General features: G+C 49.9%; 1 protein-coding gene across 1 annotated transcript in view; it reads left to right on the top strand.

The window, feature by feature from the left end:
- Nucleotides 1-13321, top strand: part of kcnq5a (potassium voltage-gated channel, KQT-like subfamily, member 5a) — a 137772-nt gene extending 124451 nt beyond the window's left edge. Inside the window, exons 10-17 of the mRNA XM_036546506.1 lie at nucleotides 1603-1659; nucleotides 3428-3648; nucleotides 6129-6237; nucleotides 7321-7452; nucleotides 8609-8722; nucleotides 10086-10199; nucleotides 11181-11307; nucleotides 11761-13321. Of these exons, the coding sequence (XP_036402399.1) occupies nucleotides 1603-1659; nucleotides 3428-3648; nucleotides 6129-6237; nucleotides 7321-7452; nucleotides 8609-8722; nucleotides 10086-10199; nucleotides 11181-11307; nucleotides 11761-12765 (1879 nt within the window). The 3' untranslated portion in view covers nucleotides 12766-13321. The remainder of the gene's footprint in view (nucleotides 1-1602; nucleotides 1660-3427; nucleotides 3649-6128; nucleotides 6238-7320; nucleotides 7453-8608; nucleotides 8723-10085; nucleotides 10200-11180; nucleotides 11308-11760) is intronic.
- The last annotated feature ends 1555 nt before the right edge of the window (nucleotides 13322-14876 follow it).

Raw genomic sequence — 14876 nt, 5'->3', positions numbered from 1 at the left:
TCCTGAGATCTGTGGCCTTTAGGAGTCTGGGAGAGGGGGGTGGGGTGTGTGAAGACGGGCAGTGAGCAGGCCCAAGTGTGTCCCCCGGGGTGATGGAGCGCAGGGCCCTCATTGGTCGCCTGTCACTGTGCTGCGGGCGTCCATTAAGACGAGGGGACTGGGTGATGATGCCCTTTTTCCATTCCAAGCTTATTTATGTTACTTCTTAAACACTGACTGCATGCGGCCATCCAGGAGCTGCTCTCACAAGCTGGTGAAGCAGAGAGAGAGTCTCCGACCGCGGTGCCACTGCTGTGAGCTGGTTATTTTCTGAGAGGCGACTTTTGTGGAAGAGTTCTGGTTTAGCACTTTGCAGAACAGCAGGAAGGTGGACTTTTCCTCAGGATCAGGCCGAGCTGCGGGGATTCACTCACATTAAGGAGGCTAAATAAGGATTAAAGATGTTAAAGCACACAGCCTGTGGATCACAGCATTCAGGCTGCACTGTGAGACGCAGTTTATCATGCCACACACTGTCGGGTTAATTATCCCTGCTGCCTGGCCTCTGAGCCTATCCCTCTGCGCGATGGTGTTTTTAATTCGCGGCTCACCGTTTGCCTTGGCAGAGGTGGCTGTTGGGAAGGAGCTGATTACCCTGATCTTTTGAAACAGTAATTATGCCCACGCTTTTTGTGTTTTCACTCATTAGCCCAATTAGCTCTATAATTGGGTTTTTTTGTGAGCACAGCAGTTGCATTCAAAACAAAAAAAGAAAAAACTACAGGAAAACAGAATTAAGAGCTAAAAGGCAAATGTGATTTGTTTTTCTGTGCCGTATGGCGGTGGCGAGCATGTTGCTTTGGGAAGAGAAGGTTGAAGAAACGTCCAGACCTGGTCGCAGGACTCAGGCAAATCCGTTTCTGTCCTTCAGAGGAGCCCAGCAGCCTTTCCTGTCTGCCAGAATACACAACATAAGAAATCATTAAAGGAAGCATGTTTGCTTTGGCAGGGCTGCAGTTGAAGGGGTAGGAGGAATGCAAAAAGTCCAGATAAATCAGAGGAGAATGGACAGAGAGGGGCCACCGCAGCTGCTCGGCAAGGGACTGGTGCCTAGCTATTGTTCTGAGCGCCTACACAGTAGATGGTTAATGCAGACACATTAGGGCTGTAGCAGGGTTCTCTCATGAGGTCCATTTCAGGTTGCTATGTCTCCTATTTAATCTTCTTAGGGTTGAGTTCCTCCACCATTATCCTAGTCCCAGACATCCACACTAGAATCCACATTACTTAAACAGTTAGCCTGAACACCAGTCTCTTTTTCATATGGGAGAAGATTAAAAAGTGCAGCATGCAAAAATTCATCGTCTTGATCCATGGTCATTGTTGAGTGTACCCTTTTCTGTTCATGCATGGAACTTAACAGAACTCTAATTCATCTGAAATATACCTGTCGATCGATATGAAATGCTGGCTAGATATATATTATCCAACTCTTTTTTTGAATAACTGTAGTCATGTGATGTATTAATTCTGTATTTCTGCTGCTGAAAAGGGCATGACTGTCTTCCACTGCTACTCTCTGGTAAAATAACACGTGACAATCTATTTTCCCCTCATTCCTAGTAAGGTTCATAGTAATAAGCAGAAGCTCTTCAGGAGGTATACCGCACGGAAACATAGGTACCCAGCATCCCTGCTCAGTCACATGGTTTTTGGGAATGCCAACTAACCGCAGGTGCATGGATACGGAAAGCCGCCCAGTGCCTTACCTACGCCCCCTGTTGCGCTCCTTACCCCTGTTAGGGAGTGCCTCTAGATTTTGAGCAAGTTAAACTTGTTTTTGGTGAAGTTTTTTTACTCGGACACTGCCTGTTAGAAGCCCCTGATGCCTGCTGCCTGATGGACAAATAAACATAGTCTGACCCCCAGAGCTGGAACCCAGACGCCTTGTCGCTCTCCTGTGTGCAGCATGCCCTTCCCCCTCCCAACAGCAGGGGGCGCTGTTCTGATGTCCAGCCAATTCTGCAAGCCATAGCTGGAGCTCACAAGCTCTGTGATGTAAAGTTATCCAGAGTTCCTGAACCAATAGCCTTGTGTTACATCACATTGCTGTGTAGTTAAAGTCATAAATATTACTCTGACCCAATATTTAAAAAGAAATTTATGTGTGACAAGTCATCACTAAATATCAACTAGCTGATTATTTGCCTTTAAATCCTTTTAATATGTAATTCCATGAAGTGGCATAAACGCTTATCTGGATACCAGTCCTCCGTATTTGCATTGTTTCTCCTTGAAGCTGTTTTCTAAGATGAGCCGCATTTAGCCCACCAACAGCTCATCCCAAAGGCTGTTAGTCACGGCAGCGTGAATGCTAACGTGTAGCATGTGTGGCGCAGTGGCACAGTTAGCGTCTCTGTGACACAGCCTGCCCACTCCTCTGGCACAGACAGCGTGAGCACAGCTGAGTCACTGAGTTGATGATGTAAAGCCTCGCTCCTGACTGCTGCATGTGCATGCCCTTCCTGCATGACCCCCCACCCCCCACCCCCCACAGCTGCCCCGCCACATATCACCCCCCACAGCTGCCCCACCACATATCACGCCCCCCCCCTCACCCCCATCACACCCACCCGCCCACCCAGTTCCTCCACCTGCAGTCCTCTCCCATCACAGAGCTTTATCCTGTCCGCATCGCTGCACTTGCACGCTGCCAGAGTCCTGCACCGGGGGTTCACTCCATTCCAGCGGCTGGACTCATGGTTCCCCCCTCAGTCGGCTCACCGTAGAGCTCACCGCTCTGGCCAGGCCTCTGAAGGCCTGAGCTCGCTCTGACAGCCACACCGCTGATCCCCAGGCTTCCCCTTCCCCGTCCCCTCAGTCACATGACCCTGACATCCACAATCCACTCAGAGTGGAGGAGGCACATCCTGCCTGCTGTGTGTTATGGCCACTGCAGTGCATGCTGGTCTGCGTTGGTCCTCCCCACGTGAGAGCCAGGAGAGCATGGGATATCTTGGGTAGTTTCAAAGAGCTTCCCACAGCTTGCAGAGCTTTTCGGTCTGTCCTTAGTAAAAGATATGAACATGTATAACATATACATGTGTGAATGTGTGTATATTTCCACACATTGGTAGATGTGTGTCATTTGGCATTTTGATAAAACTTTTTTTTAATTGGACAACTAAATCAAATAAAACAGAAACCTACCAAACTAAACACATAAATCCAACGTGTGAATGACGGGCACTATCCTAAAACAAGTGTGTCCACTGATAAGACAACAATGTGTAAATGAACAGGTAGCAGCCCTTTTCATGAACATGATTTCTGTAGCTGCGTTTGTGTTTGAAGATAAGGCTGTCTGCAGTCTGCACAGAGCCCCCTGCTGTTGGGGGTGAGGAGTGACGCAGTCTCTCTGTCTTTTCCCTCCCTCTCCCTCCCGCAGCCAGAAGCTGAGCTTTAAGGAGCGCGTGCGGATGGCCAGCCCTCGCGGTCAGAGCATCAAGAGCCGGCAAACGTCGGTGAGCGACCGGCGGTCTCCGGGCACCGACATCGGCACGGAGGGGAGCAGCCCGGCCAAGGTGCAGAAGAGCTGGAGCTTCAACGACCGCACCAGGTTCCGCCCCTCCCTGCGCCTCAAGAGCCAATCGCGCGCCGCGCCCGAGGGTAAGGAGCTCCCTCGCCTTCCCGCCTGCTAACCGGCTGATTGATTGACAGTTTGTCTCATAAAGACAGTGACAGACGTGAGCCTGCTTTGCGCTGCCACCGTACCGCAGCTGGTCCTTGTGAGGTGGTGAGTTCAGCCCTCTGGTCCCGAGGTCTAGGGGCCGAGGTGCTGGTTTTGGTTCATCGCGATGGAAGAGATGTCTGCTTCCTCTGTCTCCAGCCTCTCTGTGGCTCCATGCGTCTGTGAAATGACAGGTGTTTCTGGATATAAAGTTTGAATGAATCAGGCAGTGGTGTTCTGCCTGATGGTGTACACGCCCTCAGACTTCGGTAGTCAGCTTTGGTTATAATACTGCTTGCCTTATCTCCTCTTTCCCAGACAGAGGTCCATTCTCCAGCTAATGTAACTATGTAGCACCAATCTCACAATCCCTGCTTTCTCTGGTAGTGAGATTATGCAGCAACTTTTCACAAAGGCTGAAAGACAGGTTCACACAGACACGCTGATTTCCCAGGATATTGTTCCCTGTCTTTCCGCTCCCCCCAGATCCGCGTGTGTGTTTGTTTGACAGCATGGTGTCAGTGTTTGCCTGTGGATCTCTCTGGGGTCACGTACTGTAAACCGTGTGAGCCGTGGGGCCGCTCAGCCCTTATTCTCTGGATTCCTCGGGCCCGCTGCCCCTCAGCAACAACCGAAGAGCCTTGTACCTGACATAATGAGCTGGAAAAACCAGGGAGAGGAAAGCAGAAATTCTACCTGCCTCAGGCACACACAGGGCCCCCAGTCCGCTCCACAGGAAACGGCAAGCTTTCCCTCCTCGTAAGGAGTTACTCACCAGGAGGGTTGAAATAGCTGAGCTTTCAGATGGAGCGAACTGCTGAGCCAGTCTGCCCTCCTGCTGCTCTGGCCCAAGGACCTGGGTCCCTCGAGTGGTTGGGGGGGTGCCTGTGCATGTGCCTTTCCAGAAAAAAAAAGAAAAAAGTTCCAGCACTTTATTTATTAAAGAGCATCGCTGAGGGCCTCCCGCTGCCAGAGGCAAGGCTGTTCGATTTGGGGGGAGTGAAAGCCCAGCTGCCAGCCAAATTCCAGCGCCCAGAGGTCCATCAGGAGGCAGGGGAAAGAGGGGCCACCAGGCCAGATGGCAGACAGTCCCCACAGGGGCTGTAAGCTCCAGCACGGCTCCCAAATCTCTCCCGGAGCTGCACATAACGTACAGTCAGGGGGGGGGCGGGGGGGGGGGGGACGGACACTCAAGCATTTTGCAGCGTTTGTGTCCAGCATGTCTGCTGTTTGTTGTGAATCTGGCCTTCGTGACCAGGGTCATTACTGAAATGACCAGTAAAGAAGACTGCCTTTACCTTTGTTACTGTACGTTTGCTGTGATAATGTTGTTCCTGGAGTGGGGGTCAGACTGGAGTCTCACGCTGCTGCAGATTTGTGTATACAGTAGCAGGTGTGCTGATGAGCCACTGCTGTAAACCCAGGCCAGAAAGAGGCCTAGCGTTTGTGACGGTCGTCTTTGCATTGGGGGAAAGGCTTGCTGGGCCCCCAAGCTGATGACAGATCAATGGGCAGGGTGTTTGTAGGTTTTTTTGCATCGCTAGCAGATTGTGATCATTCTCAGCGAGATAGACTGCCCTACAATTGGGGAATGCGTAGCCGGGAACATATTTGGCAATCCCTGAAGCATCTCCTCATAAATATTTAGTGTGATCAACCAAATTTAAAAAGAATTGAAAATATTTTTGAAAATGAATGTCATGCCACAGTTTTATACAGCCAGAGCTGTCCTCCTCCTTTTCAAATTAATTCAAATACTGTCCATAATTCAAGTTAAAGCAGATTTTATGCAAATTTTATTCAGAAATCAATACACAGTGTCTTTTCTTTAGATCAGGTTGGCATTTTAACAACTCATCTCCATAACCAAACACTGTGTAGGTTTAGAAAGATCCAGTCTAGTGCTGGCTACCAGCAGCCCCATATATAGACATACACGTGGACTCCCCCATTTCTGAATGCATTCATAATTTTGACTTATTGATCCATTGATTTGTTGACATTATCTGTGTTTATTTCTGGCTACAGTGGTTCAGGTTAATGAGGTGAAACCACAGCTGTCATGGGTGAAGTGCTGTGAGCTGTTACATGTGATACAGACATACACACTTACACTCACAGACACACGCACAAGCATACAAACACATGCGCGCACACACTCACACACACACACACACACTCTCACACTCATAGACACACACATGCACACACTCACACATACACACACTCACACACTGATTCGCACGCACACACGCACGCACATACGCACACACACACACTCACACACTGATTCACACTCACACACTCACACACACAAACACACACACACACACACACTCATTCACACACACACACACACACACACACACACACACACACACTCATTCACACACGCTGTCTCTCTGTCTCTCTGCAGCAGCTGATGCCAGCCTGGGTGCGGACGATGGCTTTGATGAGAAGGGCTGTCACTGCGACATCACAGTGGAGGACCTGACTCCGGCGCTGAAGTCTGTCATCAGAGCGGTCAGGTGAGAGCCAGGCGGCATGGGTAAAGCCCGCCTATCCCGAGCGCGTGTTCCGCCTGGTCCGAGAGAGGCACCGTTCCCCCTCACCGCAATTTCCGTCCCTCCCCGCTGACCCTGAAACGCTGGCCCGGCCGGCACTGTGAAGGCCCACGCTCCTGTTACACATTCCTGTGTCCTGGTGTTGAGAGTGGGGGGGGGGTGGCGGGTGGGGGCTCCAGCTGGCCCCTCGCAGCAGTACCTCACCCGTGCGAGTTTACGCTGGGGTCAGCTCCTCCCAACCACCCCCCACCCCCCACGCTCTCTCATCTCTGACCGCGGGGAGCTGTCACGCTGGGGACGCACCACCCCCCCCTTCCTTTAATGTTCCGGAACGGTCCTCTCCCACTCTCCTCCCAGGCCCCGCAGTAGGTTCCCTCAGTGGACACTGTGTGCCGATACGCAGCCCCACTTTCTCAGGGTGTAACATTCACACACTCACAGTAAGAGTTATTATTTTCCTCACAGCAGGTCAATTAATATTTTCATGAAAACGTTCATGTGAGACGGACTTGAAACTTGTTTATGTAAGGGAAGAATATTTGTATTATTTCTGTGTGTATGTCCTGTTTTTTTTATTCATTTGAATAGCAGGAGGTAGCTGAGGTCTTTCATGAAGACACTCACTGTACTCCGAATGTACTTTTTTGGTACAGTGAGCTGTCTTTAGGTTTATATTGCCCTCTAGTGGGAGTATATCTACAGTGCAACCAGTACCAACATTGAGAGAAGAGACATGGCCTCACTCTAACCCATGACCATCTGTGTTATTGTATGTCTCAAGGATAAAAACCAGCACAGAGTGAATTAGGGATTATTTACCAGGGGGACACAGCAGAGTGGAGCATTGTACTAGGATCAGGGAATAGCTGTCAAGGCTGTTGTTTCTGTATTTTCCACACTAATTTTTCCATAATAAGCTAAACCTTGAGTCTCTTGTAATAAAAGTAAGTACAGGAAACAGGATTGTCTTTCAGGTTAGGGTCTGCACAGGTTTTCACAGAGCTCTGAGACGTGTTTGAAGGGGGTTCTTCTGCCCGGTCCTCGCAGGATAATGAAGTTCCACGTGGCGAAGAAGAAGTTCAAGGAGACGCTGCGGCCGTACGACGTGAAGGACGTGATCGAGCAGTACTCCGCCGGCCACCTGGACATGCTGTGCCGCATCAAGAGCCTGCAGACACGGTGAGAACCCCGCAGACGCACAGACGCACAGACATGCAGATGCGCAGACGTGCAGATGTGCAGACGCGCAGACGCGCAGACGCACAGACATGCAGATGCGCAGACGTGCACACGCGCAGACGCACAGACACGCAGATGCGCATACATGCAGACACAGATGCGCATACATGCAGACACGCAGATGCGCATACATGCAGACACGCAGATGCGCATGCATGCAGACACGCAGATGCGCATACATGCAGACACGCAGATGCGCATGCATGCAGACACGCAGATGCGCATACATGCAGACACGCAGATGCGCATACATGCAGACACGCAGATGCGCATGCATGCAGAAACAGATGCACATGCATGCAGACACACAGATGCGCATACATGCAGACACACAGATGCGCATACATGCAGACACACAGATGCGCATACATGCAGACACACAGATGTGCATACATGCAGCTGGGGTCTGAGGCACAGCAGAGTCTCGGAGCGATCCACTGACACACAGGGGTGGGAAGAGAAACAGGTGACAGTGGCAGACATTCCAACCAGGACAGCTGTGAAAACCAGACGCAAACCAGGCAGAAACGGTGACTTTTATCTGTCACGTAAAAGAAATTTACCACACCTTAAAAGCTCTGAGCTGAGTAGGAGGAACGTGACGTCCTTCAGATCATCCCTCTGGGTGGCATTGAGTCTGGACGTTTTCCACAGGTGCTAGGCCTCACTCCAGATCTCCTGCAGTGTAAAGTTGCGCTGAGACATCTTTGCTTTGCTGCTCTACAGTGACAATGCCCTTGCTGAGTGTGTGTGTGTGTGTGTGTGTGAGTGTGTGTGTGAGTGAGTGTGCATGCGTGCGTGTGTGAGTGTGTGTGTGTGTGTGTGTGTGTGTGTGTATGAGTATGTGTGTGTGTGTGTGTGTGTGTGAGTGAGTGTGCATGCGTGCGTGTGTGAGTGTGTGTGTGTGTGTGTGTGTGTGTATGAGTGTGTGTGTGTATGTGTGTGTGTGTGAGTGTGTGTGTGTGTGTGTGTGTGTGTGAGTGTGTGTGAGTGAGTGTGCATGCATGCGTGTGTGAGTGTGTGTGTGTGTGTGTGTGTGAGTGTGTGTGAGTGTGCACGTGTGCACTGACCCCTGTGTCTGCACTCTCCCACTCAGGCTGGACACCATTGTGGGTCCCCAGCAGACCCTGCGCACCAAAGCCAAGACTTTTTCCTCTCCCTCCCTGCACTTGTATTACAGCCAGAGCAAGAGGAAGCACTCGGCCCCGGGGTCAGCCCCGCCCCCCACACGTACCCCTCACACGCCCCCCTCACACCTCCCTCACACCTCCCTCTCACCCCCACCCCCACACAGTCATTGGGGAGCCTGGTGCTGAAGCTGTGTCTGTCCATTCTTTATCATAGTCTACACTATGAAGTTTCCATTGCCGTTCCATCAAAAATATCATAAACATGCACTTCCATAATAAGGAGAGAGAAAGGGAAGAGTTTAGATCATAAAAAATCCCTTCCACCTGAAATGGCTTGTGCGTTCCAATCTTAAAATGGACCATAAGCTGCAGGCTTTTGACTCCCCAATGACCAAAGTTGATTGGAAATGTTTTCCTGAAAATGGAAGCATTTCACTTCCTGACTTAACCTGCAGTGTGTTTCTTGCTAATGTTGTGCAGTTTGAGATTTAATTGCACATATTAGCTGTTATTTCTTTTTCGTTTACAGGCCTTCTGCATGCCAGTCCTTTTGGGGCAATTTGAAACTAAAAGTCAGTTATAGTATGTAGATGTAGTTGAAAGCTAATTTCTCTGTCCTAACCATGCTGTAGAGGTAGACCGGAGTCTGTCTCAGATCATGAGTGTCATTATCTGTGATAAGCCAGTTAGTAGATGCCGTTAACTAGGGCGGCTAGCAGGCCGTGACAAATGAGCACAAAGATTTGTGGTAGATAAATCAACAAATAAATATCAAGAACGATAAGTGAAAAGGTTAAACAGTTTATCAATAATGAATATAAGGTATAATTAGAGAGTAACAGTCAGTATCTACCAGTCAGTATCAGACGTGGCAGGATGAACAACCCAATCTTCTCAGACACTTGTGGCTCCACCCTCCAGAGTAACCCATGATTCTGATACATGAGTAGAAATTCCATTCGAGCCTTTAATATTCATGGATAATAATATGGATTTTCTTTGAGAAAGCATCTGCACTGTGCACTGCATCATGTTCATTAGCTGAATTAGTGCTGCTTAGTTATATCCAGCTAATCCTGACCCCTCCCCCTGTAGCATGTAGTGTAGCGTACTGCTAATTTAAACACAGTCGCCCCTCACCCTCTCCCTGTGTAATGTGTAGTGTAGCGTACTGCTAATTTAAACACAGTCTCCCCTCACCCTCTCCCTGTGTAACGTGTAGTGTAGTGTACTGCTAATTTAAACACAGTCTCCCCTCACACTCTCCCCGTGTAACGTGTAGTGTAGTGTACTGCTAATTTAAACACAGTCTCCCCTCACACTCTCCCCGTGTAGCGTGTAGCTTGCGGTGTGCTGCTCTGTATGGATTGGGCCTCTGCTTGTTTTCGGCCGGTGGATGACTCTGCGTGACTGACCCGTGTGTGTCTGCACTCTCCCATGCAGGCTGGACACATCTGCGGGTCCTCTGCAGACCCTGCGCAGCAAAGCCAAGAACTTTTCCTCCCCCTCCTTGCCCTTCTGTTACAGTCAGAGCAAGAGGAAGCCCTCGAGCCCGGGGTCAGCCCCGCCCCCACACCCCCCTCCTCCCCCCCTCCGCAGGGCGGAGCTGGGGGTGGGCCGCACACTCATGTGTGCCTCTCATCTTCATCCGGGAGTCCAACGCTTATGAAACATTACACTAACATTTCATCCGTTAGTCTTTACAGTCAAACAGACCTTTCCCTGACATTCTGTTTACCCCTCCATGAAGTGTGGGGTGGAGGGAGAGTAGCCCCCTTCCTCATGTACACACCTGTGTTCATTTTTTAAGGATGGACAAACACCCGCCAGCGTTTGACTCCCAGGTGACCTTGATTAGTTTGGAAATGTTTTCCAGCTCATGGAAACATTTCTGTGCAGTGTCTTGCCTTGTTTTACTAAAGTGTGTGATTTATGTGTAGCTTTATTACATATATAGACTTCCCTTCCCTCTTAGATCTCTTGCATGGAGTTCTGTTTGGGGTTGGATCTGAAATATCCTTACTTGGTGTGGATTAATTAGACATATCATGCATTTTTCCATCCCATTCTACAGCATCCTGTAGAATTAGCATGGAAAACCCCTTAAGTGTGCTGTATTTTAAAATGAGAAATTCTTTATTTTGTTCTCAGATGAAAAGAATTGCCATAAGAAACATTGATATAGCATTCCTGTAAAAACTGATGGCTGTTGACTGTAATATGTTGACATTTCCCTTTTGCATTAAATCTGAAAATTCAAAACAAAGGTTTTGCCATTAAAATTCATGCATTAACCCATTTATATCTCCCTCTCACTGCTAACTCCCTCTCTTTCTGTATTGATAGTATTTACCCCTTTTGATAGTATTTACCCTAATGTTTAGCATAGGTTCCAGTGCCTTAACTCGATTGTTGACTTGCTTTTCACTAACGGGAGTCTTGGTGTGCTGTGGCCGCTGGTGGTGGATTAAATCTCCTCACAGTCCCCCGCACCTTCACTTCGCGGTGTGTTGAAACCCCCGTCTGTGTCTGTGGCAGAGTGGACCAGATCCTGGGCAAGGGGCAGATCCCTGTGGATAAGAAGATCAGGGAGAAGGCCCAGCCCGAGGGCGACTCTCTGGAGGACATGAGCATGCTGGGGCGTGTCTGCAAGGTGGAGCGACAGGTGGGCTTCCTCCGATTGGCTGAAAACCGTATCTACATTTGCATTGATTGGTTTGGCGATGCCTCTTATCCAGAGTGACTTACAAGAAGTGCATTCGGTAGGATTAGGCGATTAGCTGTACAGATACTGAATCAGTGGTGCCACTGTGGAGAACACTGCCATAATGGGAGTAAGTGTGGTCATGGGAGCACACAACCTTAAATTGTTATCTCCTCTGCATATTACATTATATTATTGTCATTAAGCAGATGCTTTTATCCAGAGCGACTAGCGTAGGTTATGATTTTACGTTTTATGTTACTCATTTATGCTCCTGGATAATTGGCAATTGTGGGTTAAGTACTTTGCCCAAGAGCACAACAGCAGTGCCCTACCGGGGGAATCAAACCAGTAACCTTTCGGTTACAAGCGCTGCTCCTTGCTGCCTAACTGCTTTCCCTCTGTCTTCACCAGGTCCAGTCTATCGAATCCAAGCTGGACTCCCTGCTGGACATTTACCGGCAGGTGCTGCGCAAGGGTTCAAACTCAGCGCTGAACCTGTCCGCCCTGCCGCTGTTCGAGCTGGAGCAGACGTCGGACTACCAGAGCTCCTCCTCCACGCAAATGAGCGGGGGCTCAGTGTCCCGCTCCGTCAGCGCCAACCTGCCCCGGGGCCTGCACCTGGTGCTGGCCCCCAACGAGCTCAACCTCGACCTCCGCAACCCCTCCTCCTCCTCCTACACGCCCTCGCCCCTGCCCCATGGTCAGCCGCCCACCCCCGAGAGCACCTCCGCCGGGTCCCCCCCTCCCGTGTTCACGCCCGGCGCACCCCCCCGGAGCCAGTTCCCCGAGCTGACAGGGTCCCTGCCCCCCCGGCCCGCGCCCGCCGTGCTGCAGCTTCCCCCGCTGCCCCCCCCGGCGGGACGTCCCCTCTGCACCATCCCCGCCGCCGCCGTGCAGGGGACCCGGCCGGGCGACCTGCTGGCCCCCGAGGCGGACGCGGGCGCGGGGAACGCCCAGAACGGGGTGCAGCAGAGCAGCAAGCCCAGTGCCAAGGAGGAGGGCTCCTGGAGGAGACACATGAGCCTGGAGATCGACCCCCTGGTGTCCCTGTCCCCCGCCTCGCCCCCCACCGCCCCCGCCGACCGCGGGCTGGGCAAGTCCCTGTCGGTGCAGAACCTCCTGCAGCCTGGTGCGGACTGTGTCCCCGCCCTCTCCCCCAGCAGCAGCAGCAGTGGCAGCGGCGGCGGCGACCCCCCCGGCGGCCGCGAACCCGTGGGGGACTGGGGCGAGACCGAACTCTTCATCAGTGACAGGGATCTGGACACCCGGTCGGAGAGCTTTGACTTCCTGTCGCAGCAGACGGCAGAAGCGTCCTTCTCCTCCGCACTCCCCAGGACTGCCACAGGGGGGCACCCTCTCAGCACGGCTGCCGGCAGCTCTGAGTCTCTCAGTATGCCTCATGTGCGGCTAAAATAGACACGCCCCCGGGTCGCAGTGTTGCGTCAGGAGGATTATGGGATTTCTCTTGTTTTTATTTTCGTTGAAAATGTACTTCCTTTCTTTTCAATCATGCACACATATCATTGCATGGACTATTAAAAAATCATAGAACAGATGGAGAGAGAGAAAGAGACTGTAAAAAAAAAAAAAGAATTGAAAAGAAGGAGGACCCTGAGGGCCAGTGGTATTCGCTGTGATCTCAGCCTTGCATGAGCACTGCATGTTTAAACTCGACAGCACATTGAATCGATAGTATTTATGCATCGGAACCTTTCGTTTGCCTGAGCAACACGGAGACTGTAATCCTTCTGTTGGGTTTGTTTAACTGCATTTTGACTCATTTCCCCACACGTGTTTAAGTCTCGTAATAGCTGGACACAGTAAAGCAGCGCTGGTTAGACAGTGATAGGTGGGCTGCGCTGTCTCCTTCACACAGTGGCAGTAGAGAGGACACTGCATGCAGTAGAGTGGGGGGGGGGGTTGTTCCCCCACACCTGGGCCTCCATGAGAGCTATGTCCTTTTACCGCTCTACCTGACCACTTCATTCAACCATTAGTTGTCTTTACAAAACCAAAAAAAAAGCCATTCTTCCCAGTTCTGCAGGCACTGGTTGAAAGAGAGCCAGAGGTCCTGTCAGATGAGAGGAAGAGGACGTGCTGGTAAAACTGGTCTGTAGGGGAATATGTCCACTGCAGTGCGGCAGTGAGGGAGGAAGGGAGGGGTGCAGGACGTCTGTGGCACCCAGCATGTGGCCAGAGTCCCGGGCCGTGCTGGGAGGCCGCAGCTGGGCCTCTCTGTCAGCGTCTCCTGATCTCGCTGTCTCTGTCGGCACCTGGCCGCAAGGCGAGGACGGTCACTCTTAATGTTTACATTTTACCTACACGCTCGCGGCTGTTTCGGACAGACGGTAAAAACAGGCATGGCTGCTGCTATGGAAACATGCAAACCTACAGTCAATATGTATCTGCTGTTACTTCAGTTATGCAGATTTTTGAATGTCACTTCTTTGTTATTTTTTTATTCCTTTTTTTTCCCTGAGGCAGTTAGCTGGGCCAGTACAACGCTGTCTCGTTGATCATGAAAATGTGCACAACTTTGTAAACTGTTGCATATTATTTATGACACCTCTTTTGTGGGTTTGGAAAAAAAACACTGCAGTCTTAAATACTTTGACATGAAATCACCTGAGACGCACCTCATCACAACTGCCATTCATTATGTTTAATCTCTCTTTTTTCCTCCACGTAATTACTTTGGTGTCGCACACCAGTTTTTGCTTATCTGAAGGTAACATACTGTAGAATGTACCATTATATATCATTATGTTAATATGTATATGAGACTTGCAAGTCCTATGTAGCAGTGTCATTTAGTTGCAGCTTACACGCAGAAGGCTTCACGTTTCGCCCGAGAGTGGCACCGGTACAGCACATGGAAGCACAATTCTCTGGAGATCTGGTGAAAGCGGCAAAAGTGATGAGTGGTTTTACGATGTTCCAGATCAGGAGAGGCATGAAAACGCTTATCGTGGTACAACAAGTGAAGGTACAGGTATACAGCAGTAGGTGCAAAGCACCCTGCAGTTCCGGCATCAGAACCACCAGAATGATCATGGACTTATGTTATGAATATCTGCATTTGCACCTGCTTGATCAGCAAACTGAGATTGTTTGAAGTACACGTTCTGTATGGTTTGTAACAGCTCATTTCCTCTGATTTTTATCAAAACGCTTTTTATGGTGCCTTTCTTGTGTATTATTATGATTGATTTTCTCTTTTCTTTATTTTGGTTTCTTAATTACTTTGATCTCAAATGTTGTTTCTTTCTTAACTGAAATACCCAAGACTCACAATGTTTTTTTTTAATCGTCTGATACCATACAAGTCCTTCTATATGGCAGAATTTGTGTTGTTTTCCACTGGTACAGTAATTTATTACACACAACTGGCCTTAACTTACATGCTTGAGAATTTTAACATTCTACTTCATTTCATCTAATTTATTTCTAGAAACTATGTGCACATAGCAGGGGTTACGTAAACTCTGTCACCAGAAATGCAAATGATCTTTTATTATAATACTTCA

Source organism: Megalops cyprinoides, chromosome 15, assembly GCF_013368585.1.
Source record: "Megalops cyprinoides isolate fMegCyp1 chromosome 15, fMegCyp1.pri, whole genome shotgun sequence".
NCBI lineage: Eukaryota > Metazoa > Chordata > Actinopteri > Elopiformes > Megalopidae > Megalops > Megalops cyprinoides.
The sequence above is the reverse complement of the archived record's forward strand: the minus strand, read 5'-3'. Positions and strand labels throughout refer to the sequence as shown.